The sequence below is a fragment of the Pelodiscus sinensis genome, chromosome 22 (genome assembly GCF_052426305.1).
Source record: "Pelodiscus sinensis isolate ZL-2025 chromosome 22, ASM5242630v1, whole genome shotgun sequence".
Taxonomy (NCBI): Eukaryota; Metazoa; Chordata; order Testudines; family Trionychidae; genus Pelodiscus; species Pelodiscus sinensis.
The window spans coordinates 23,791,663-23,813,310 of NC_143073.1; the positions used below are offsets into that span (position 1 = coordinate 23,791,663).

Genomic DNA, 21,648 nt, shown 5'->3' on the forward strand with positions numbered 1-21,648 from the left:
TCTTTCCTGCTCCAGAACTCGATGGCCCTGGCTCCAGAACTCCCCCCCCCCTCCACCTTCAACTCCCCCCCCGCCTCTACCTTCAACTCCCCCCCCCCCATTCAGCTTTCCTCTCCCATAAATGGCCCCTGCAGCCCTTCCCCCATCAGTCACCCCCAAAACCTTCCACCTACCCCCTCAGACACATTGTTAGCTCCCTCCCCCACTGTCCTGCTGCCTATTGTGCAGCCCTCCCCCCCTTCACCTACATCTGGCCCAGCCCCGCCACAAGCCCCCCCCTTCCCGCTCTGAATGCCCTGTGGCTTCCCCCAGCCCTAGACAATCTCCCGGACACGGGGCCCGCTCCTTGCTTGGCAGAGCTTGACCTGGCCCCTCAGAAGGGAGGATGGCGCGTGTGTGCGGAGATGGAGGTGGGGGCACATTGACCCCCCCTCACAATTTCAGCACTGCCTGGGGAAGCCCCCACCCCATCACCAACACCCTCAGGCCAGGTCCCAGGAGGGGGGAGAAGAGGCGACAACGGCCGCTTGTTAGCTCTTTAATTAGGAACAATCTAATTACAAGAATCAGGTAGCTCGAGTCCTCCAGACCCCGTGTGAGGGCCAGTGCCCACTGGAGTGGATGGGCCCTGTGCCCCATTCTCTGTCTGTCCTGAGCCAGCACCCCCTGGAGGGCACTGGCCCTGTGCCCCAATCTCTGCCTGCCCTGAGCCAATCAGCCCCTGTCCCGGGGACAGATGGGAGCCGCTGCTCCCTGGAGGAGACAGGCCCCGGGCCCTGTTCCCCCACCCCTGAGCCCATCAGCCCCTTAGCAGGGAAAGACCTCACATGGTCCCCCTCAGGCCGGGGAAAGGAAGCTGGCCAGGCTGTAGACACCCAGGCCAGGTGGCTGGTTCCGGATGCGGTGCCAGAGGTACCGGGGCAGACGCTGGAATCCTGCCCCGCAGGGGCAGCGGAAGCAGGGGGCACCAGGGTGCCGCCTGCCATGCCGGCCCAGTGCCCGGCGCCCCCTCAGGGCCTCTCCGCAGGCGGCGCACAGGAAGGCCGCAGCCTCCAGCTGCCAGAGATGGTGTCGCAGGATATGGAGGAGGCCACGGAAGGGCCGGCCGCAGCCACACAGTCGGCGCCCGGGCCCCCGGCGGTGGGAGCGCAGCTGGGCTGCCCGGCCGTAGCGCACCCCGCAGTCAGGGCACCGGAAGTGCCGGTGCCAGCTGGCACCCAAGGAGAGCTCCGTCCCCGCCGTGCCAGGCTGGCCAGCCACTACCTCCTCCCAGCTGCTGATGTCTGGCTCCAGCTCCACCACGATGTAATCATCCTCGGCCTCCGCCTCCAAGCCGCTGCCCGGCGCGTACTCCAGCTCCAGCACCTGGGACAGCTCGCCAGGGTGGGCAGGCATGAGGTGGAGGAGCACGGGGGCCCGCGGAGAGGGGGGCGGCTTGGCCAGGCCTGGGGGGCGACACTGTTGGTTGAGTGGCGGGAGGTAGCCCGTGAGCTGGAAAGCTGTGGGCTGAACGTCTCCAGCCTCGTCAGGAAGCTCTCCTGCCATCTGGCTGCCCCACGGGACAAGCCCTTGGGAGTCGGGGAGCAACGGGACCAGGCGGAAGGTCACCGCATCCAGCGCTGTGCTAAGGCCGGGCTCGGCTTCCAGGAACAGCGAGGGTGGGACCTCGTCTGCCCGCAAGGGTGTAGGGTGGAGGGGACTCACGCCAACTTGGCTTTCCAAGATGGCCGCCGGCTCCTCCGCTCCCATCACCACGGTCCGGAAAGAATGGAGAGAGTTAGCGCCCAGTAGGCTAGCCAAGATGGCTGCCTCCTCCTTGAGGTGTACCGGTGGAGTCCCGGCAGCCAAGCTAGCCAAGATGGCTGCCTCCTCCTCAGCGGTGATGACCAGCGTCCTGAGAGAGCTCTCGCCAACCTGGCCATCCAAGATGGCTGCCTGAAGAGTGTTTGCACCAAGCTGACCGTCCAAGATGGCTGCCTGAAGTGTGCTCCCGCCAACCTGGCCATTCAGGGGCTGTGGAGGGCTCATGCCAACCTTGCTGTCCAAGATGGCATCCTGCCCCTCATCCTCCACGGTCACTGGCTGAACAGGACTCGTGCCAACTGGCCTGGATAGACCGAACTCCCGGCCCAGAGTTGGTTTACGCCGCCGGGTCCCTTTCGGCCGTTCCATGGTCCGTCCCTTGCTTGCTCTCTGGGTCTCGGGCACTGTGGGCCTCTGCCGCCCCTTTGACTGTCCCACATGCCTCCAAGAGCGGGCTCCGTCCTGCTGTTTCCTAAGGCTGGGCACACCCTCCCGACTGCCTCGTGGGCAGGGGACGCCCCCAGAACCCTCCTGGCTCTCCCCAACTCCTGGCGGCTCGTACACATAGGAGGTGAGGGAGCAAGGCCGGGCCCCCAGTCTCCGCTGCACCCAGATGCCTGCCTGTGCCAGCTTGAGGTGCCACCTGACATGTCTGGTGAAGCGGGGCTGGTGGGAGAACCTCTTTCCACACTCCGGGCAGCGCTGCTTCCTCCGGGTTAGAGAGCGGAGTGGGGCTGGTGGGGGCCGGCGGGCCAGCTCCTGCGCATGCTCCTGGCTGTGCTGGAGATAGTGCCACTCCTCCACGAAGACCTGGCAGCACTCCTGGCACTGGTAGGCCCCAAACACTTGGGTCCCTGGGGAAGAAGCAGCAGGCCCCGGACGGAAGGGGACGATGATGTTCTCAAGAGGCAAGGATTTGGTGGCGAAGGGGGGTGCCAGCCGGTGCGGTGCCAGGGGCCGCGGTGGGCGCAAAGGGGGCAGAAAAGTGGGGGCGCCGGCTTCCCCGTCGTCATCGCTGCTGGAAGCTTCCAGGCCTTCCCACGAGAGGCAGTTCTTAGCGTTCTCCTGGGGGGCAGGAAAGGGGGGTTAGTGAGGGAGAGAAGCCACACTGGGGAATCCGGTGAGTGGGGAATCAGTAGAGGAATCCCTCCTCCCTGTGACTGCGACCCCCAGCCCTGCTCCGGCCCGCTGGAATCCCCCAACCCTGCCCCACACCAGGTTCTCTATGGAGTTTGCTCCAGTTGAACAGCGGAGGAAGGACCTGGGTCCAGTCCAAAACCACCCGCACTCGCTAACGTGATGCTCCTGTCCCTCTAGCCTGACGCAGCCGCCCCCTTCCCCTCCAGAGGCTGCTGCATCTCTGGGCTGGGCCGGGAGCTCCTGTCCAAGCAGCCGCTGCGCCCCACCCCAGAGGTGGCTGCACCCACCCGCCCAGCGCAGCGCCGGGACCTACCAGCCGCAGCGGCAGCTCCTCCGCGGCCCCGTCTTCGGTCACTTCGATCTCGGCCCCCAGCTCCATGGCGGGGGGGCTCCGTGCAGGCCTGGGAGGGAAGCAGGAAACTCCCTGGGGGGGGGCAGCTCGCACCCCCCGCAGGGCCCCACTGGGCGGGGGGGCAGGGTCGGATCAGCACGTGCTGGAGTCCTGCCCCCCCGCTCTAACCACTAGGCCCCAGCCCCGCCCGCGCGCAGGAAATGGGGGCAGCCCCGGGGGGGGGGGCGGGAGGATCCCGGGGCCGCTCCCCCCCCCCGCGCAGCGGGAGCCCCCGGCCCGGACCCAGGCGGGGGGGGTCACTGCCCCCCCTCAACAGCCGCGGGCTCCACGCGCCCCTCCCCCACCCCGCGCAGCGCTGGGCGCGGAGGGAAACTGAGTCAGCGGGAGCAGCGCCTGACCACGCGAACAGGCTCCGCCCCCTGCCTGGACCCGCCCCTCCCGCCGCCGCTCGGTGCGCATGCGCACTGGGTGTTCCCCGGCGACAGCCGAGTTCTGGCGGGAGGCCACGCCCCTGAGCCGGGATCTCGGCGGCCCAGGCCGGAGCAGTGCGCATGTGCGGCAGCCTTGCGTGCGCCTGAGAGGTCGCCATTTTTGGCCACGCCCCCCTCGCGCGCAGGCGCGCTCGGAAAACAACGGTGGCCGAGCGGGTTCGTTCCCAGCCGGCGCCCGGATGCTCTGATCGCGCCGCGCGCCGGCCTCCCCCGGCAGCTCGTCCCGGCCGCGCCACGGTACCTCAGCGCCAGTGAACCGCCCGGTATCCCTCCGCCGTTACCGGGGAGACAGCTCCGGCCTCTGCTCTCAGCTGCAGCGCCCAGGTATCGCTCCGCGGGGCGGGGTAAATAGCGCCGGGGCCGCGTTACACTCCTCAGATCCCTCCGAGGGGCGGGCGGCTGGGACGAGTTACCCTGCCGGGTATCCGTCCGCAGGTAGTGAGTTGGCGCCTCCTTTTACCTATTACCCCGCCGCCGGACCTGTGGTCCTGGCGCCTCTTCACGCAGCGTGTGACCTTCCGCGGGGCATGGAGTCCCCACAGCTTCATAACCGGGGCGGAATCCCTCCACCGGATCTATTTTATATAGCGCCCGGTATCCCTCCGCGGGCTTTATAGCTCTGGGTGGACGCCTCACCCCTCTGGTCTGTATCCTTCCGCAGGCCACATGGCCCCCTAGGGGCTGCCTCTCGCTCTGCATCCTCCACAGCTCCTGGAGCCCTGGCGAGTCCCGGCACAGGCTGTCCGGCGCCCCGGGGTGACCCCTCGCAGCCCCCGTATCCCTCCGCGGGCCGTATCGCCCCGGGGTGACCGCCCCTCCCCCGCGCCCCTTCTGCAGGTGGGGGCACTTGCCCCCGTATTGGCCCCTCTGCGCGGGGTGAGGAGTCGGCAGGGCCGCGGAGGGATACGGGGTGGGCGGTGTCACCCCTCAGTCCTGTGGAGGGATACGGGGCGGGGGGCGTGAGGCGTCACCCCGGGGCTGCAGGGCCCGCGGAGGGATACGGGGCGGGGGGCGTGAGGCGTCCCCATGGGGCTGCAGGGCCCGCGGAGGGATACGGGGCGGGGGGCGTGAGGCGTCCCCATGGGGCTGCAGGGCCCGCGGAGGGATACGGGGCGCTCTGTGGCCTTGGTGTGTCACCCCAATGGCGCCCCCTCCAATAGCCTCACGCCCCGTATCCATCCGCATCCTGAGAACACCCCAGCGCCTTCACTCTCATCTTAAATATTCCTCCGCCCCGGGGCAAAGTAGTCCCCCACGGAAGGGCCTGGCGGTGCGAACCCCAAAGCCAGCCCCGGCGCCGTGCGCTGGTTTGATCCTCCACTGAGCAGGGTGAACAGTCCCTAGTAATAAGCCCCGTCTTTCTTCTTCCCTCGCCAGGTCTCTGTTGCTTGCTGGTTGACTAACCCTGGCGCCCTTCCCCGTGCCAAGTAAATAGGCCCCGGTGATGGTGTCTCTTGTGGGGGCAGCGACATTGCCCTGCTAAGTCCAGGGTTGTGAGTTCAGTCCTTGAGCAGGGCCATTTAGGGATGTGGGGCAAATCTCTCAGGGATGGTACTTGGCCCTGCCATGAGGGCGGGGGACTGGACTCAATGACTTTACAAGGTCCCTTTCAGTTCTAGGAGATAGGTATATCTCCATTATATTATTATTTCCCTCCAGTGTTGAGGAAATAGTTCCCAAGAACATGCCTCCACCAGGCACAAAATGACCTCAAACTAGCTACAGGAATAAAGGGAAACAAGAAGACTTTTTAATAAAGATATTAGAAGCAAGAGAAAGACCAAGGACAGGGTAGGCCCACTGCTCAGTGAGGAGGGAGAAACAGTAACAGGAAAGTTGGAAATGGCAGAGCTGCTTAATGACTTCTTTGTTTCAGTCTTCACTGAGAAGTCTGATGAAGGAATGCCTGACATAGTGGGAAGGGGGTAGGTTTAGAAGATAAGATAAAAAAAGAACAAGTTAAAAATCACTTAGAAAAGTTAGATGCCTGCAAGTCACCAGGGCCTGATGAAATGCATCCTAAAATACTCAAGGAGCTGATAGAAGAGGTATCTGAGCCTCTAGCTATCATCTTTGGAAAATCATGGGAGACAGGAGAGATTCCAGAAGACTGGAAAAGGGCAAATCTAGTGCCCAGCTATAAAAAGGGAAATAAGAACAACCCAGGAAACTACAGACCAGTTAGTTTAACTTCTGTGCCAGAGAAGATAATGGAAAAAGTAATTAAGGAAATCATATGCGAGCACTTGGAAGGTGGTAAGGTGATAGGGAACAGCCAGCATGGATTTGTAAAGAACAAATCATGTCAAACCAATCTGATCGCTTTCTTTGATAGGATAACGAGTTTTGTGGATAAGGGATAAGCAGTGGATGTGGTATACCTAGACTGTAGTAAGGCATTTGATACGGTCTCGCATGATATTCTTATCTATATAGTGGACAAATGCACCTTAAGGTGGGTGAATAACTGGCTGGATAACCATACTCAGAAAGTAGTTATTAATGGTTCTCAATCCTGCTGGAAAGGTATAACAAGGGGGGTTCCTCATGGGTCTGTTTTGGGACCAGCTCTGTTCAATATCTTCAGCAACGATTTAGATATTGGCATAGAAAGTATGCTTATTAAGTTTGCAGATGATAGTAAGCTGGGCGGGGTTGCTACTAATCTGGAGGATAGGGTCATAATTCAAAATGATCTGGGCAAATTGGAGAAATGGTCTGAGGTAAACAGGATCAAGTTTAATAAAGACAAATGCAAAGTGTTTCACTTAGGAAGGAACAATCAGTTTCACACATACAGAATGGGAAGTGACTGTCTAGGAAGGAGTATGGCAGAAAGGGATCTAGGGGTTATAGTGGATAAGCTAAATATGAATCAACGGTGTGATGCTGTTGCAAAAAAAGCAAACATGATTCTGGGACGCATTAACGGGTGTGTTGTGAGCAAGACACGAGAAGTCATTCTTCTGCTCTACTCTGCGCTGGTTAGGCCTCAGTTGAAGTATTCTTTCCAGTTCTGGGCACCACGTTTCAAGAAAGATGTGGAGAAATTGGAGAGGATCCAGAGAAAAGCCACAAGAATGATTAAAGGTCTAGGGAACATGGCCTATGAGGGAAGACTGAAGGAATTGGGTTTGTTTAGTTTAGAAAAGAGAAGATTGAGGGGGGGACATGAGAGCAGTTTTCAGGTATCTAAAAGGGTGTCATAAGGAGAAGGGAGAAAACTTGTTCATCTTGACCTCTAGAACGAGACTCAAGGGGCTTAAACTGCAGCAAGGGAGGTTTAGGTTGGACATTAGGAAAAAGTTCCTAACTGTCAGGGTGGTCACACACGGGAATAAATTGCCCAGGGAGGTTGTGGAATCCCCATCTCTGGAGATATTTAAGAGCAGGTTAGATAAATATCTATCGGGGATGGTCTAGACAGTATTTGGTCCTGCCATGGGGGCAGGGGACTGGACTCAATGACCTCTCGAGGTCCCTTCCAGTCCTAGTATTCTATGGTTCTACGCTAGGGAAATAGTCCCTGGCAATCTCTGCAATATAGTCCTCTGCCTTTTTGGGGAAATAGTCCCCAGTGGCCTCCTTGGTATGGTATCCCTCCACCACCCGCGGGAGGGAGTTCCATGGCTCTCTTTTGCAGTATCCCTCCGCCATGCCAAGGGATAGTTCTCTGGGCTAAATCCCTATGCTGGGGAAATAGTGCCAAGGTGTTGAGCGTCACCTCCCTCTGGTATCCCTCCACCACTTTGGGGAAGTAGTCCCTAGATGTTATTACATTCTTCTCTGCAGTATTCCTCTGCTGTGGGGCTGGTGTTGATGTGACTCTCACCTTCTCCCTCCCCCCTGCAGGCGGCGGCCATGTCGGACTCCGGGCACAGCCAGCCCGGCCTGTACGGCCCCGACCGCCGGCGCCGATGGAACCGTGACAAGGAGCTGGGCCCCCCAGGCGGCCCCCAGAGCCTGTCTGGGCCAGGCCGGGAGCGCGACTATGGTCCCTGGGACCGCGAGCGCCGGGTGAGTAGTGGCGGAGGGGCCGCAGGGTGGGGTTGGGGCACTGCAGGGACCCCCCCCTTTCTCACCCTTTCCCCCGATCTCTCCCTCAGGAGCCCTCAGAGGAGCCAGTCGGGTCCGTGATGCAGAAGACGCCCATCATCCTGGCCAAGCCGCCCGCGGAGAGGGTAAGTCCCATACACAGGGGAGGCTGCCCCCTAGGGCCTGACACTCCCCCCAGCAAGAGCAGTGCCAGCCCACAGGACTGGAGCGGCTCCATCCGCAGGCAGCTCTGGTAGGGCTGTATCCCACCGCCTGGAGCTGCAGGAGTTACTCTGGCAGCAGCAGTAGGCTGTTAACCAGACCAGTCGCTTAGTGAGGGCATCTCATCTCACTCTCCTGGGGTATGTCTACACTACCACCCTAGTTTGAACTAGGGTGGTTAATGTAGGCAACCGAAGTTGCAAATGAAGCCCGGGATTTGAATTTCCCGGGCTTCCTTTGCATCTTGCCGGGCGCCGCCATTTTTAAATCCCCGCTAGTTCGGACTCTGTGCCCGCGGCTACACGCGGCAAGGAGTAGGTAGTTTGGATTAGGCTTCCTATTCCACGAGGTGTACCGGTAGTTCGGAATAGGAAGCCTAATCCGAACTACCTACTCCGTGCCGCGTGTAGCCGCGGGCACAGAGTCTGAACTAGCGGGGATTTAAAAATGGCGGCGCCCGGCAAGATGCAAATGAAGCCCGGGAAATTCAAATCCCGGGCTTCATTTGCAACTTCGGTTGCCTACATTAACCACCCTAGTTCAAACTAGGGTGGTAGTGTAGACATACCCCAGGAGAGTCCAGTAAGAGGGAAGACTGGCCAAGAGCCATGGGTTCTGCCCCAGCTCTGGGAAGGGGTGAGGGGCTGGGAGGCAGGACTCCTGGATCCTGTTCCCAGCTTAAGGAGAGCGGGAGCAGGGGCGTCCTTGCTAACCTCGTTCTCCGCACAGTCCAAGCTGGCCCCAGCCCCAGCTCCGGTGCCACCTGCCACTGCTCCTCCCCCCATGGAGAAGCCCATTGTGCTGATGAAGTCACGGGAGGAAGGCAAAGGCCCAGCAGGGGCGCCAGAGGGGACTGCCCAGCCTCCCACAGCTGCCGTGAAGGGGGAGAAGGAGGGGCAGCGTCCCACGCAACCCGTCTACCAGATCCAGAACCGAGGCATGGGCTCCGCCGCGGCCAGCAGCACTATGGACCGTGAGTGTGCTAGGAACAAGTGGGGATTGGGGGCAGGACAAGGGGTAGGAAGCTGTAGCCCCAGAGCGGTGCGATGGGAGAAGAGCCCTGGGTCCCTTTAACATGCATGTGGTTCCCAGTGCCAGCTACCGGATGGCAGCACCCCTCCCAGCTGAGCAGCTGGACCAGGCTCCTGGCAACTGGTGAGTGTGGAGGCTGGGGGTCAGGACTCCTGGGGCCTCTCCCCAGTGGTCTGGAGCCGCACGGGGCGGGGACACCACGTAGCCAGGCCGGGCGGTAGGTCTCTGAGCCCCGTCTCTTTGCCCCTCCCCAGCCGTGGTGGGCCAGGCGAAGCTGCTGGCGCCAGAGAAGATGAAGCACAGCATCAAGCTGGTGGACGATCAGATGAACTGGTGTGACAGTGCCATTGAGGTACCTGGCCCTGGGGTGCCCCCACCCCACATACAGACCCTTGGGTGCCCCCCTGCCCTTGGGAGCGAGGCCAGAGCAGAGCTGGCACCCCATTCCCTCCCCCTCCCCCCCCAGCCTGCCAGTCTCTGCCCGGGGCTGGGTGGGAGCCATCACCCCCTGGAGGGGACAGGCCCCTGCCCCATTCCCTGCCCCCTGTGCCGCGCTCCCTGCCCTTGCCCTGCTGGGTTCCCGGGGAGCTGGCTGCCACTGAGTGCTGTGTCCTCGGCAGTATCTGCTGGACCAGACAGACGTGCTCGTGGTCGGGGTGCTGGGATTGCAGGGCACCGGCAAATCCATGGTGATGTCTCTGCTGTCAGCCAACCAGCCTGAAGAGGATCAAAGGTGGGGGATGCGAGGGGGCTCGCCCGGGGTCTGGTGTGCTGGGGTGGATGCTGAGTGGCCGGGGCAGGGGGAAAGCTGGGTTGTGGTGGATGGGAGGGGAGATGGGGGGCGGTGGCAAGCGTTTGGGGGGAAGTGCGGGCTGGGCAGGGGGGTGGTGGGATGTTGGGGGGTGTCAGGTAGGGGATGGGAGGCAAGAAGCAGGTTGAGGAAGCACAACCCCCCCACTGATCTTTCTCCCCCCATCCCAGGGCCTACGTGTTCCGCACCCAGAGCCAGGAGATCAAGGAGCGTGGGGGGAACCAGACCAGCGGCATCGACTTCTTCATCACCCAGGAGCGCATCATCTTCCTCGACACCCAGGTCCCTGCCCTGCCCCGTCCCCAGGGGCCCCCGCCCTGCCACCCCGTTGGCAGCAATGGCATGGAGATCCCGGCACAGCAATGCCTTTGGCCACTAGGGGGCAGCACCTCACCACTCTGCCGTCTGCGGCTGGCTCTGCCAGAGCTGGGCCATGCCCGCTCAGCTCCTTACCTTGATGAGCTCAGCCCTCAGGACTGACGCCTTGTGCTTGGTGAGGCGCCCTGGGTCTGTAGCAGTATGGAGTCTATGTGACACGTGTCAACAGGGCGAGGGCTGGTGGTGGCAGAATGGGGATGGCTGGCTCCATGGCTCTGTAGCAGTGCGGGATCTCTGCGGGCAGAGAGTAGATCCCTCCTTCCCATTGGCCCATTCAGGGTTAGAGTGGGGTGTTTGTGTGTGTGTGTCCGTGTGAGCCCCTGGCACCGCTCAGGTCGGACGGACGGACGCTGTAACGCTCCCTGCCCCGTGTTCCCCTCCAGCCCATTCTCAGCCCTTCTATCCTGGACCATCTCATCAACAACGACCGGAAGCTGCCGCCCGAGTACAACCTGCCGCACACCTACGTGGAGATGCAGGTAGGCTGCCACCCACCGCTCCCGCCTGGCCCCTGGGCGCGGACTGACCGGCTCGCGGGGACACAGCGCCAGTTCCTCTTGGAGGTGCCAGCCTGGCCCTGGCTGGGGTTCAGGGGAAGGGTAATGGGATCCGGGTTGTTCCCTTTTGTGGGGAGGGCATTTGCATTGCTGGCTGGGTTCTGGGGGGGAACCTGGGTCCTGGGGGGGAACCCCACCCCCAAGACTCCTTTGACCACTGCTCCACTCCTCACAGTCCCTGCAGATCGCAGCCTTCCTCTTCACCGTCTGCCACGTGGTCATTGTGGTGCAGGACTGGTTCACTGACCTCAGCCTGTACAGGTGAGAGGGGCCCTTGCGGGCAGGGAGCGGGGCCCGGGGTCCTCCCCTCTGGGGCGCCAGCTCCCATCCGGGCCCGGGGCTACCTGGCTCGGGGTGAGGGGCAAGGGGCCTTTCCTCTTCTGGGAGGGCCAGCTCCCATCTGGCCCCAGGCTGCAGGCACAGCTGGCCCCTTCTACCTCAGCAATTCATGTGTGACTCAAGTGTGCCAGGTCTCAGCCCTGTTCTCCATCCATCCCATGAGCACTAAATGGCCTTAGGGACCCGGCCCCCACCACACCCCCCACTAATTGCTGCTCCCCGTGTCCCCTGGCAGGTTCCTGCAGACGGCTGAGATGGTGAAACCCTCCACGCCCTCCCCCAGTCACGAGTCCAGCGGCTCCTCGGGCAACGATGAAGGCACAGAGTATTATCCCCACGTCGGTGAGCAGGCATGGCTCCTGCAGCACAGCGCCCCCTGTGCCAGACCTGCTGGGGGAGCCCCACCCCCAGTGCCAGCCTGGGCACCGGGCAGCCCTGCCAGGGAGAGCCCCACCCCCAGCACCAGCCAGGGCTGGCCTTGATGCCCAATCAGGGGAGGCCTCCAGCCTATCCCTGCAGCCAGTGTCCCCCAGCACTGCCTGGGTGATTTGGGGCCAAGTTACTCCCTCAGGTGTGGGTCTGTGCAGCTAAATTTTCTCCCCCCCCCCCACCCCCCTCCCCTGGCCCCAGTTTTCCTGCAGAACAAGGCCAAGCGGGAGAACTTCTGTCCCCGGAACCTGAAGCAGATGCACGTGGTTATCGACAAAATCATGATGCACTCGCACCTGAAATACAAGGGTGAGTCGCTCCGCCTGGGTGGGGTGGGGCAATCGGGCCCGGACACCTGGGTTCCTGTGGGACTGCACCAGGCCACAGAGCTAATGGCCCAGCTCTTGCCAGGGAAAGTGCTGGGGGACTTGGAATGGCTGGTAATTACCCCAAAGTAATTCAGCACCCTCCAGTGCCATGCTGGGCATCGGGGAGAGCCCCCACCCTGCCCCCTAGCGCTGCCCAGCCGCCAGCTGGAAGGTGTGTCTGTCTCCACCCTGCCCCCTAGCGCTGCCCAGCCGCCAGCTGGAAGGTGTGTCTGTCTCCACCCTGCCCCCTAGCGCTGCCCAGCCGCCAGCTGGAAGGTGTGTCTGTCTCCACCCTGCCCCCTAGCGCTGCCCAGCCGCCAGCTGGAAGGTGTGTCTGTCTCCACCCTGCCCCCTAGCGCTGCCCAGCCGCCAGCTGGAAGGTGTGTCTGTCTCCTAGGCACTCTCTCCATGCTGGAGTGTAACATCTTCCCAGGCCTGCCCTACGACTACCTGGACACGGAGGTGAATCTCTTCCTGCTGCCCTTTGCCGACAGCGACGCAGACGACTCTTTCCCCAGATCAGGTCGGGCTCTGGGATCCCGCCCCGCAGGCCTCCTACCTCCCGTTCCTCTGCTCTGCCTTGTGTGGGTCACGTATGTCCCTCCCCCTGGGCTGGGGAGCAGGCGCCTACCGTCCCAGGGCATGGCCCCCTGCACTCCCCTCGTGTGGCCCCAAGTGCGGCACAATCCCCCATGCCTCCTGCTGTGTGGTACAGTTCCCCTGTCCTGTACCTCTTGCGACCCCAGTGCGCTACAGTCCCCCCGTCCTCCTCCCACATAGTACAGTCCCCCTGCCTCCCCCCCCTTGCGGCACCATCATAGTACAATCCCCCTGCATGACCCCCCGTGTGGTACAGTCTCCTTGTCTCCCACCCCTCATAGCCCCTGCGTGGTACAGTCCTGCCCTCCTCTATGCAGGCCCCCACTCAGTACAGTTCCCCTGCCCTCCCCGCAGGGCCCGCAATGTGGTACATTCCCCCTGCCCTCCTGTGATCCCCAGTGTGGTGCTGTCCATGCCGCCCCCCCCTCTTCCCTTGGCCCCGTTTGTGCTGTCCCGCGCCCTGCCCCCACCGTGGTCCTTGGGTCGGTGCTGTTCTCATTCCCCCCCTTGTGCCTGCAGCTCCTGGGGGTGGCCCCCTCTTCTCCCTGCTGCCTGGGTACAAGGGGCACCCCAGCTTCCAGTCGCTCATAGCCAAGCTGCGCAGCCAGATCATGTCCATGGCGCGGCCCCAGCTCTCCCACACCATCCTGACCGAGAAGAACTGGTGAGAGGGGCACAGCTGGGGGTGCTGGAGATAGTGGGGCAAAGGATTATGGGCCCCGCTCGCCAGCTGCGCTGTCCGGCGATCAGCGCATGTGCAGATCGCCCAAACCCGGCCCTTCCGGGTTGTAATCTACTCGCCGCGGGCATTATTTGTTGAGCCCTGATTATGGGTACAGCTGAGGGATGTACAAAAAGGGGTTGGGTTGGGGGCTCTACCCTGGCAGACACCACCAGTCCCAATGCCCCAGGCAGCACTAGGGGGCGCTGTTCCACAGGGAGTGGGGGAGAGGCTGGTCCCAGGCAGCACTAGGGGGCGCTGTTCCACAGGGAGTGGGGGAGAGGCTGGTCCCAGGCAGCACTAGGAGGCGCTGTTCCACAGGGGGCGGGGTAGGGGCTGACCCGAGGCAGCACTAGGGGGCGCTGTTCCACAGGGAGTGGGGGAGAGGCTGGTCCCAGGCAGCACTAGGGGGCGCTGTTCCACAGGGAGTGGGGGAGAAGCTGGTCCCAGGCAGCACTAGGGGGCGCTGTTCCACAGGGAGTGGGGGAGAGGCTGGTCCCAGGCAGCACTAGGGGGCGCTGTTCCACAGGGAGGGGGGAGAGGCTGGTCCCAGGCAGCACTAGGAGGCGCTGTTCCACAGGGAGGGGGGAGAGGCTGGTCCCAGGCAGCACTAGGAGGCGCTGTTCCACAGGGGCGGGGTAGGGGCTGACCCCAGGGAGCACTAGGGGGTGTTGTGCTGCTGCAGGAGGCGGGGGGCAGCAGGGGCGTTCTTCCCTGGCTGTCCGTGCTGACCCACAGGCTTTGTCCCCTGGCAGGTTCCACTATGCGGCCCGGATCTGGGATGGTGTGAAGAAATCCTCGGCACTCTCGGAGTACAGCCGCCTGCTGGCCTGAGCAACTGCTGCCTGAGGAGCTGCCATGCTGGGGGGCCAGATGGGGCCCCTGCTCTCTGCCTCCTGGGGCCGAAGGGGCCTGCCGGGCAGCCCGGGAGGAGCTGTTTGGTCACTGGCCTGAGGCAGGAGAGGCCAGGCCAGGCGGCAGACGTCCTTGCCATGCCACCGCTCTGCTCCTCGAGGGCAGCAAGGGCAGAGCCGCCCTGACCGCTCCCCCTGGCAGACGGGGAGCTGGGGGGAGCCCACGCTTCCCCCACCTTGGCTGGGGCTGAGAATGCGCCCACAGCCTGCAGGGCAAGATCAGGGAAAGACTGGGGAAGGGGGCACCACTGGGCAGAGTCACAGCCATGGGGCTGGGCCTTTCATCTCCTCTTCCCGTTTCCTTCCTCCTCCCTTCCCTTCTCTCCCTCCCTCCCTCTGTTCCTGTCCCTTCCTCTCCCTCCCTCCCTCCCTCCCACCTCCTTCTCTCCCTTCCCTCTGTCCCCTCGCTTCCTCTCCCTCCCTCCCACCTCCTCCTCTCCCTTCCTTTCATCTCTCCATCCCTCCCACCTTCGCATCTCATCCCCACCAGTCTTTAAAGAAGAATCTTTTCCCTCCCCCATTAATTCCCCCTTTTTTGCTCTTCCCAGAGTCTCTGCCACATGTGACTCTCTGATCCCATACTAGGGTCCCTCTACATTGACCGTGGTGTGTCTCTGTGAGGATCCCCTCCTTGTGCCCCCTCCCCTGCTAATAAAGAGGCCTTCAAGCGAGGCACTGAATTTGTGATGTGTTTTGTTAACACCCGAGATCATCCCCTGGCCCAGGTCCAGCCAGTGGGCCTGTCTGCCAGGTGTCGACCCACGCCACCTCAAGGCAATGGCTCTGTCTGCATGGGTAGCAGGTCAAGTGGGGGCTCAGGTTAGGCCAGGGATGGGTGATACTTTTTGCAGGGGGCCACTCCAAAATTTTGGATAGTGTCCAAGGACTGCACTTTTCTGTGGAGGGGGTGCAGGATGGAGGCTGGGTGCAGAACAGTGCACAGGGTAAAGGACTGGGGTGCAGGAGAGGTTGTGAGGTCTCAGAGGGTGTTTAGGTGGAGGAGGGGGTTGTGACCTGGGGCAGGGGTATGGGGTGCAGGGTCTGGGAGGGTGTTGGGGGGCAGGAGAGGATTCTGGCCTGGGGGCGGCATATAGGAGGGGGTGCAGGGTCTGGGAGGGAGTGGTGACCTCGGGCAGGGGGTGCAGAGGGTTTGCAGGCTCTGGCTGGGAGTCGCTTATCTTAGTGGTTCTTGGCCAACAGCCCTGCAGCACCCCCAAGGCAGGCCGGGCTTCCTGCCTGCGGCGGCCCCAAATGCCTTAGAGCTGCAGGCTGCTCCCTCCAGGTGGCTCTCAGCTCCAGGAGGAGAGAGAAGCATGTGCTGCCCCCATCCCCCAGGCTAATCTCTCAGCTCCTATTGGCTCGTTTCCAGCCAACAGGAGCTGAGGATTGGGCTGGGGGAGGGGAGATCGCACAAAGCCTCCCCCTCCCTGCAGAGCAGAGAGCAGCACGGACTGCGCTTTAAACCGCGGCAGCTGCGGGCCTGAGGGTCCCGGCAGGGTGTCCGTGGGCCGGATCCAGTGGCTTGGCGGGCCGGATCCGGCCCCTGGGCCGTATTTTGCCCAGCGCTATGTTAGGCCTTGGTGGAGAGAGGGTTGTGAAGTCTGCTCCGTATTCCATCTCAAAGCTGGGGTAGAAGCCAAGGTCCCGGCTAGACCCCCCCTTCTGGTGCCCACGTGTCCCGAGTTCACGGGAACAGTGCCGCCATGAGACTGTTTTATATGGCACCTATTGCCCCTCACTCCCTGTGCCACTTGTTCACATTCGGTGTCTGGTCCCCTGTCCTCCCCCTGAGCAGGGACAGAACCCAGGACCCCTGGCTCCCATCTCCTACTTCTCCATCACACAAGTGCATTGACCATTTGTTCTTTATTCAGCCACTTGTGATCTCGTCCCACCCTTCTCCTGGATGTACCATGCCCAGGTTGTGCCAAAACCAGGCAGATCCTGGACTAGGGCCGTGGTGCTCCCACAATCCTCCACTGCGAGGTGCAAGGTGCCCCTTGCAGGATGCCCAAATAGCACCAGAGTCTGTGGCTTCCCATTTCCCCTACTCCCACTGAGGATCCGGCTCCGAAATCTCTCCCGCCCACCTGGGGATTTCTGTCACAGCCACGCTCCTGGGTCCTTCAGACGCCCGTCTCAAAGGCCTTTATGAAGACGTTGTGGGCGTCCCTGGCTAGCTCGTTCAGGAAGCTGTGCAGCATGTAATAGGTGGTTCCGAAGGAGACCGCCCCGGCCGTCATGGACCCAACCACTGGCACCAAGCTGACCAGGTACTCTGCGAACATCAGGGCTCCCCCGCCGGCCTTCGTCAGCATCTTCACCACCAGGTCCTTCGAGAGCTCCTTGGCCAGCGGCGACTGAATCGCCTCCTTGATGTCCTCCACGGGCTTGCCCACCCTCTCGGCCAGCTTGCAGAGCGACTCGTCGTCCAAGCCGAAGTCCCGGCGGTAGTTGGAGAGGGTTTTGACCAGGATGGTCACGTCACAGACCACCGAGAGCCCTGGGATAGGGACAGCAGCAATGCCACAAGAGATGGTGGCCAGCTTCCAGATCTGCTTCTGCCTGGCTTCCTTCTTCCTCTGCAAGATGGCCAGGGACAGGTTGGGCAAAGCCATGAGGAACGCGTGTCTCTTGTGGCTGGGCAGCTCCTTCTCCAGGGTCTCCTCCAGCGCCTGGAAGTCATATTTGCCCAGCTCCCAGCTGGAGAGGAGGAAGACGGTCGGGGAAGCCACCCCTTCGTCCTGCAGTAGCTTGCAGCAGTTGTTCCGGATCTGCTCCAAGATCCTGTGCTCGCTGTAGCTTGCCCGCCGCCGCATTTTGGAAGCAGCCAGGTCGGCATCCACCTTGGAGCGCACGAAGTAGAAGCGCTTGCCCATCTGCTGGATCTCCCGGGCCAGCTGGGCGTGGTTGGCACGGAAGCGCTCGGAGGCGAGGACGATGAAGAAATCGTAGCGGGCGAAGCCCACCTGCTCCAGGTAGGTGCTGGACTGGAACGCCGGGGTGCCGATGCCTGGCAGGTCCCACAGCGTCACGTTGGGGTATGTGGGGTGCGGGTATGGGGTTGGCTCCGTGGTGGTCTCCACCACCCCTGTGGGGGCTGCGCCCTCGTCCTCGTCCTGCATGCTGAGAATGGCGTTGATGAAGGAGGATTTGCCGGAGCCGGACTCCCCGGTCACAGCGATGTCCAGCCGGGTGTTCTCCAAGGACTCCAGGCTCTCCAGGATCTTTGAGGCGGCATCGGCCAAACTGCCCCCTTCCAGAGCCTCCCTGATCTCCGCAATCTCCTCGTCGGTGATTGTTTCAAACTCCTCCAGGATGCTGGCCTGGCACTCATCACTCTGATCCGCCATGGGGCTGGGGAGGATGCAGACATGGGGGTTAGTGTAGGGAACAGGACATGGGCCTTCCCCTCTAGGGACGCTGGCCCTGATCCAGCCCCAGGGGCAGCAGGAAGCTGACAGGCTTGGGGGCCAGCGACTGGTTTCCTTCCTACTGGGGCAGGTGAGCAGAAGGCCAGGGCACTGCTGAGTTGTGGTCTTCACCCCCCCCATCTTCACAAGGACAAGTGCAGAGTCCTGCCCTTGGGACAGGGGAATCCCAGCATTGGTACAGGCTGGGGACCGACGGGCTAAGCAGCAGTTTTGCAGGAGAGGCCCTGGGGATTCCAGTGGAGAAGCTGGAGATGAGCCAACAGGGCGCCCTTGTAGCCAGGCAGGCTAATGGCGTATTATGGGGCATTGGGAGGAGCACGGCCAGCAGATCTAGGGAAGTGATTGTTCCTCTTTCTTTGGCAGCAGAGGCCACAGCTGGAGTGTTGTGTCCTGTTCTGGGCCCCACTACAGAAAGGATGCGGGTGCACTGGAGAGGGTCCGGTGGGGGGAGAGGGGAGCAACACAAATTATTCAGGGGCTGGAGCACATGACCTGCAAGGAGAGGCTGAGGGATTGGGGCTTGTTCAGGCTGCAGAAGAGAGGGGTGAGGGGGGATTTGAGCAGCCTGCAACTCCCTGAAGGGGGGTTTCCAGGAGGCTGGAGAGAGGCTGTTCTCAGGGGGGGCAGAACAAGGAGCAATGGGGGAGGTCTGGGTTGGAGATTAGGACAAATGTTTTCCTCAGGTGGGTGGGAAGCCCTGGGCTGGGTTCCCTGGGGGGGGGGGGGAATCTCCATCCCGAGGGGTGTTTTAGTCCGGGCGGGACAAAGCCCTGGCCGGGCTCATTGAGGTGGGTTGGTCCTGCCTTGGGCAGGGGGCTGGACTCGACCCCTGAGGTCTCTGCCCGCCCAGGGGTCCTGCGAGTCTGCGATTCCCGTCTCTCTTACGCGTGGCCCCGCCGGGGGGCTCAGGCAGAAAGCGGGGGGGGGGGCTCCCTGGGGCCAGCCGCGTTTGGGGCGCTGGGAGAGCGGCTGGTGGGGTCCCCGCCTCTCCCTCTGTCCCCCCGAACCCCCCAGCTCCCCTCCCTCTTCTGCCCCCCTAGCTCCCCCCTCTTCTGCCCCCCAGCTCCCCCTTCTGCCCCCCAGCTCCCCTCCCTCTTCTGCCCCCCTAGCTCCCCCTTCTGCCCCCCCAGCTCCCCCTCCCTCTTCTGCCCCCCCAGCTTCCCCTTCTGCCCCCCAGATCCCCCTCCCCCGATCCTCCTCCCTCCGCTCTGCCCCCTGGTCTCTGCCGCCTGCCTGGTTGCTTCTCTCCGGCCGCCCAAGCCTCCGCTCTGTGCCTCCGCCCGCGGCGTGTTACCTCCCCCTGCCGGGTCAGATCCGTCCCTGCTCCAGCCGGCCGGGACCCGAGGGATTTATTCGCGCACTGGCCGGAGACTTTCACTTTCGTTTCCTCTGTGTGTGTGTGTCTGCTGCCCCCTGCTGGATGGAGCCAGCGCTGCTGTGTGTGTGTGTGTGTGTGTGTGTGTGCTGCCCTCTACTGGTTGCATGTGGTATGTGTGTGTGGGGGGGGACGGGGGACGGGGGGGGGAGGAGCTGTCTGTCTCTCTCCCTCTCCTGCCCTGCTGCCAGGAACTAGCCCTCAGGGGGGGTGTAACAACCAGCCCTATTCTGTGTCTGTGTCCCCCTCCTGGACACCCCCTGCCCTCCGTGTTGTCTGATCCAAGCCCTTCCCCACTGCTCCTGTAGGAAGCTGCCGATTTCAATCAGTGTCGCTGCTCCATGCACTGCAGGGACCTAGAGGCAGGGCCAGGCCCCACCCAGCTCCACATACGCTGCAGGCTTTGTTCCTTCCCTGCTGGGCCCCGAGCCCTTCACCATCCAGCTTGGGGCCTGCTCAGAAAACAAAACCGTTCCCAGGGGGCGAAAGCTCCGCAGTGAACGTGGGATCCCGCCCAGCCCGGCCGTGCGAGAGACTCCCCCCCCCACATCCGCTCGTGAGCCACGCCAGAGGGGGCACGGTTCTGTCACAGCCGCTGGCGCAGTGGGGTTCCAGCCGCGACAGCGTTTATAACCCAGAGAACCTGCGTAAGCCGGCAGGTGCCACCTCCACACCCTGTGGCCCCCAGTGCCAGCTACTGGCTGGGCCTGCCAGCAGGCGGGTGATGTGGCTCTCACCGCCCACACGTGCCAGCTGCCCAGTGCTCCTGGCCGGGGCAGCAAGCGGCTTGGAGAAGCAAAACGGACCAATAAATACAGCTGGAGTTGGAGGGGAAGCCCTGTTCCTTGGGCCGTTGCAGCCGCTGACAATTTGTCACTTAACGGCTCCCAACCTTCGCTTTCTGCATCACTGCAGCTCTGGGCACAAAGTCATTATTGGCTCCCCCACCCCGAATTTCCTGCTGCTGGGATAATGTAAATCAATAAAAGGGGAAGGGGGGTGACACGTGTACCGCAGCACAATGGTGAACACGCACGTGGATAAAAGCACGAAACGCAAAGTGCACTATTATCCAGCCAAACGCCATCCACCTGATCGTGTTGTGCCAGGCCTGAATGCAGCCCGTATTCGGTACCGGCTGTGGGGGTGTTTCCGTGTTTGGCTCGTGGGATTGCGTGTTCTAGAGCAGTGTTTCTCAAGCAGGGGTCCGAGTACCCTCATGGGTACTGGACAGACGTCTGGGGGGTAGGTCAACAGTACTGACATTTGGAGACAACTGAATTTTTGTTTGAAGTTTTACAGCGCTTCATTATTTTTGTACTTTTACACCCCAAACTGTCATCGCTGGCCTGACTACAATTAAGTTGTTTAAACAAATGTGTTGCAATGGTAGGGGGAAAAAATGGTGTGTCTGAAAACTGTAGGTAGTGGGGGGACTTTCTTTTTAAAGGGGTACTTTACAAAAAAAAGTTTGAGAAACACTGTTCTATAGGATTCCGTGTGTGAGACAAGGAACCAGAAAGTGTGTGTGTGTGTGTATCCCACCAAGAGCATGAGCGGCGGAGTGGGGTCTGAGATGGCTCCAGGCTGCGGCGGTAGAGCCAGGGGCTGGAGCAGGCTGGACAATGTGAAGAGGGGCAGGGGATAGTCGCTTTCTGGAGCCCAGGCAGAAGGAGGAACCTTGGGGCCTGGTCTAGAGAGTGGAAGCCGGCAAGCAGCCGGGGAAGGTAGATCAGGCATTGTGGGGAGCAGCGGGGGCTCGCCTATGGAGGAGCAGCTGAAGGGACTTAGAAGTGAGCCCAGGAAGGGCAGCCAGGAACGGCCTGGTGGGAGGGCCTGGTTCCCTGACCGGTCGCTGGCCAGGCAGCACCCGGCCAGAGACGGGGGCTGAGGATGCCCAGAAGCCCAGGGTAAACACGTCAGCACTGCATGGCTGCGGCAGGGGGAAACTGGCGAGAGCAGGACAATTTTCCTCATCACAGGCTGCGTGGCCCCTCCAGCATGACTACAACCAGCATGCCCTGTCAGCTGGGTGCTTGGTTGGCTGCCCAGGAGAGAGTCCAGTGCCGCCCCATTGATTAGCAGAGCATCCACAGCAGGCAGCATATTTCTGGTGGTGCACATTGCGCTGAACAAAATTTATTCTGCACATGGGTGGAAAAACTTAGAGGGAACATTGAATAGGACCGCCCCAAAGGCCCCTCAGGCTGTATACTCACTGATGTCAGCTGTTTGGCTGCGTGTGTGGGTCTCCCTGTGTCCCAGCTCTGCACAGACCTCACGCGAGGCGCCCAGTGGACCCACACCCTCGGTCGGTAGCGAAGGAACGTGGCCAGCGACGGACGGTGCTAGTGCTTGGGCTGCGCAGGCACCGGCACGCTGACCCAGGTGCACTGTGGCAATGGACTAGCTCAGTTATGTGCAGGACTTTCCGCGATCTCTCAGGCCTGCCAGAGACAACTCCCTTAGTTACCGCCTCGGTCACAGATACAAACGAGTTCTGCAGCGTGCCTGCCAAATGTCGGCACCTCCTCTGCCGGCTCTGGGTGGTGCCCACCGCCTCGTGCAGGCTGGTGCCCTGTGAGCTGCTTTCGGACGGCAGTTCCTGGTGTCGCCGAGGCCTGTGGTTGGTATCGAGGTGTTCTGC

At 62.1% G+C, this 21,648-nt stretch overlaps 3 protein-coding genes across 11 annotated transcripts; 1 reads left to right on the forward strand and 2 right to left on the reverse strand.

Moving 5' to 3' along the window:
• Positions 1–525: 525 nt before the first annotated feature.
• LOC142819701 (uncharacterized) lies at positions 526–4,160 on the reverse strand. Of its 2 annotated transcripts, none has more exons than XM_075908247.2 (3): positions 4,028–4,160; positions 3,257–3,344; positions 526–2,868 (listed from the first exon to the last, which is right to left on the reverse strand). In XM_075908247.2, the coding sequence occupies exons 2-3, from the start codon at positions 3,320–3,322 to the stop codon at positions 838–840; spliced, it is 2,097 nt and encodes a 698-aa protein (XP_075764362.2). In that variant the 5' UTR covers positions 3,323–3,344; positions 4,028–4,160; the 3' UTR covers positions 526–837. The 2 variants fall into 2 exon arrangements, with proteins under 2 accessions (XP_075764362.2, XP_075764361.2); XM_075908246.2 differs by having other exon boundaries at positions 3,257–3,404; positions 4,028–4,155.
• Positions 3,973–14,864, forward strand: SMG9 (SMG9 nonsense mediated mRNA decay factor). Of its 7 annotated transcripts, none has more exons than XM_075908248.2 (15): positions 3,973–4,110; positions 7,639–7,803; positions 7,893–7,967; positions 8,773–9,016; positions 9,136–9,198; positions 9,330–9,427; positions 9,696–9,808; positions 10,057–10,168; positions 10,648–10,743; positions 10,997–11,082; positions 11,396–11,502; positions 11,791–11,898; positions 12,355–12,480; positions 13,077–13,221; positions 14,034–14,864. In XM_075908248.2, exons 2-15 carry the CDS (start codon positions 7,648–7,650, stop codon positions 14,110–14,112), a joined length of 1,608 nt encoding a protein of 535 aa, XP_075764363.1. In that variant the 5' UTR covers positions 3,973–4,110; positions 7,639–7,647; the 3' UTR covers positions 14,113–14,864. The 7 variants fall into 7 exon arrangements, with proteins under 7 accessions (XP_075764363.1, XP_089628427.1, XP_075764366.1 ...); XM_075908251.2 differs by lacking the exon at positions 3,973–4,110 and adding an exon at positions 4,146–4,221; XM_075908253.2 differs by lacking the exon at positions 3,973–4,110 and adding an exon at positions 4,164–4,224.
• Positions 14,621–21,350, reverse strand: LOC102448763 (interferon-inducible GTPase 5-like). 2 transcript variants are annotated; one of them, XM_075908258.2, is made up of 2 exons: positions 21,221–21,350; positions 14,621–17,549 (listed from the first exon to the last, which is right to left on the reverse strand). In XM_075908258.2, the coding sequence occupies exon 2, from the start codon at positions 17,543–17,545 to the stop codon at positions 16,319–16,321; it is 1,227 nt and encodes a 408-aa protein (XP_075764373.2). In that variant the 5' UTR covers positions 17,546–17,549; positions 21,221–21,350; the 3' UTR covers positions 14,621–16,318. The 2 variants fall into 2 exon arrangements, with proteins under 2 accessions (XP_075764373.2, XP_075764371.2); XM_075908256.2 differs by lacking the exon at positions 21,221–21,350 and adding an exon at positions 18,921–19,064.
• Between the last annotated feature and the right edge of the window lie 298 nt (positions 21,351–21,648).

Excerpts from the sequence above, each read along its gene's own strand:
- LOC142819701 (XM_075908247.2), bottom strand. The coding sequence starts at position 3,322 with ATGGAGCTGGGGGCCGAGATCGAAGTGACCGAAGACGGGGCCGCGGAG. Across the intron at positions 2,869-3,256 it reads AGGAGCTGCCGCTGCGGCTG|GAGAACGCTAAGAACTGCCT; the intron begins GTAGGTCCCGGC and ends CCTGCCCCCCAG.
- SMG9 (XM_075908248.2), top strand. The coding sequence starts at position 7,648 with ATGTCGGACTCCGGGCACAGCCAGCCCGGCCTGTACGGCCCCGACCGC. Across the intron at positions 7,968-8,772 it reads CCAAGCCGCCCGCGGAGAGG|TCCAAGCTGGCCCCAGCCCC; the intron begins GTAAGTCCCATA and ends TTCTCCGCACAG. Across the intron at positions 9,428-9,695 it reads GGTGTGACAGTGCCATTGAG|TATCTGCTGGACCAGACAGA; the intron begins GTACCTGGCCCT and ends TGTCCTCGGCAG.
- LOC102448763 (XM_075908258.2), bottom strand. The coding sequence starts at position 17,545 with ATGGCGGATCAGAGTGATGAGTGCCAGGCCAGCATCCTGGAGGAGTTT.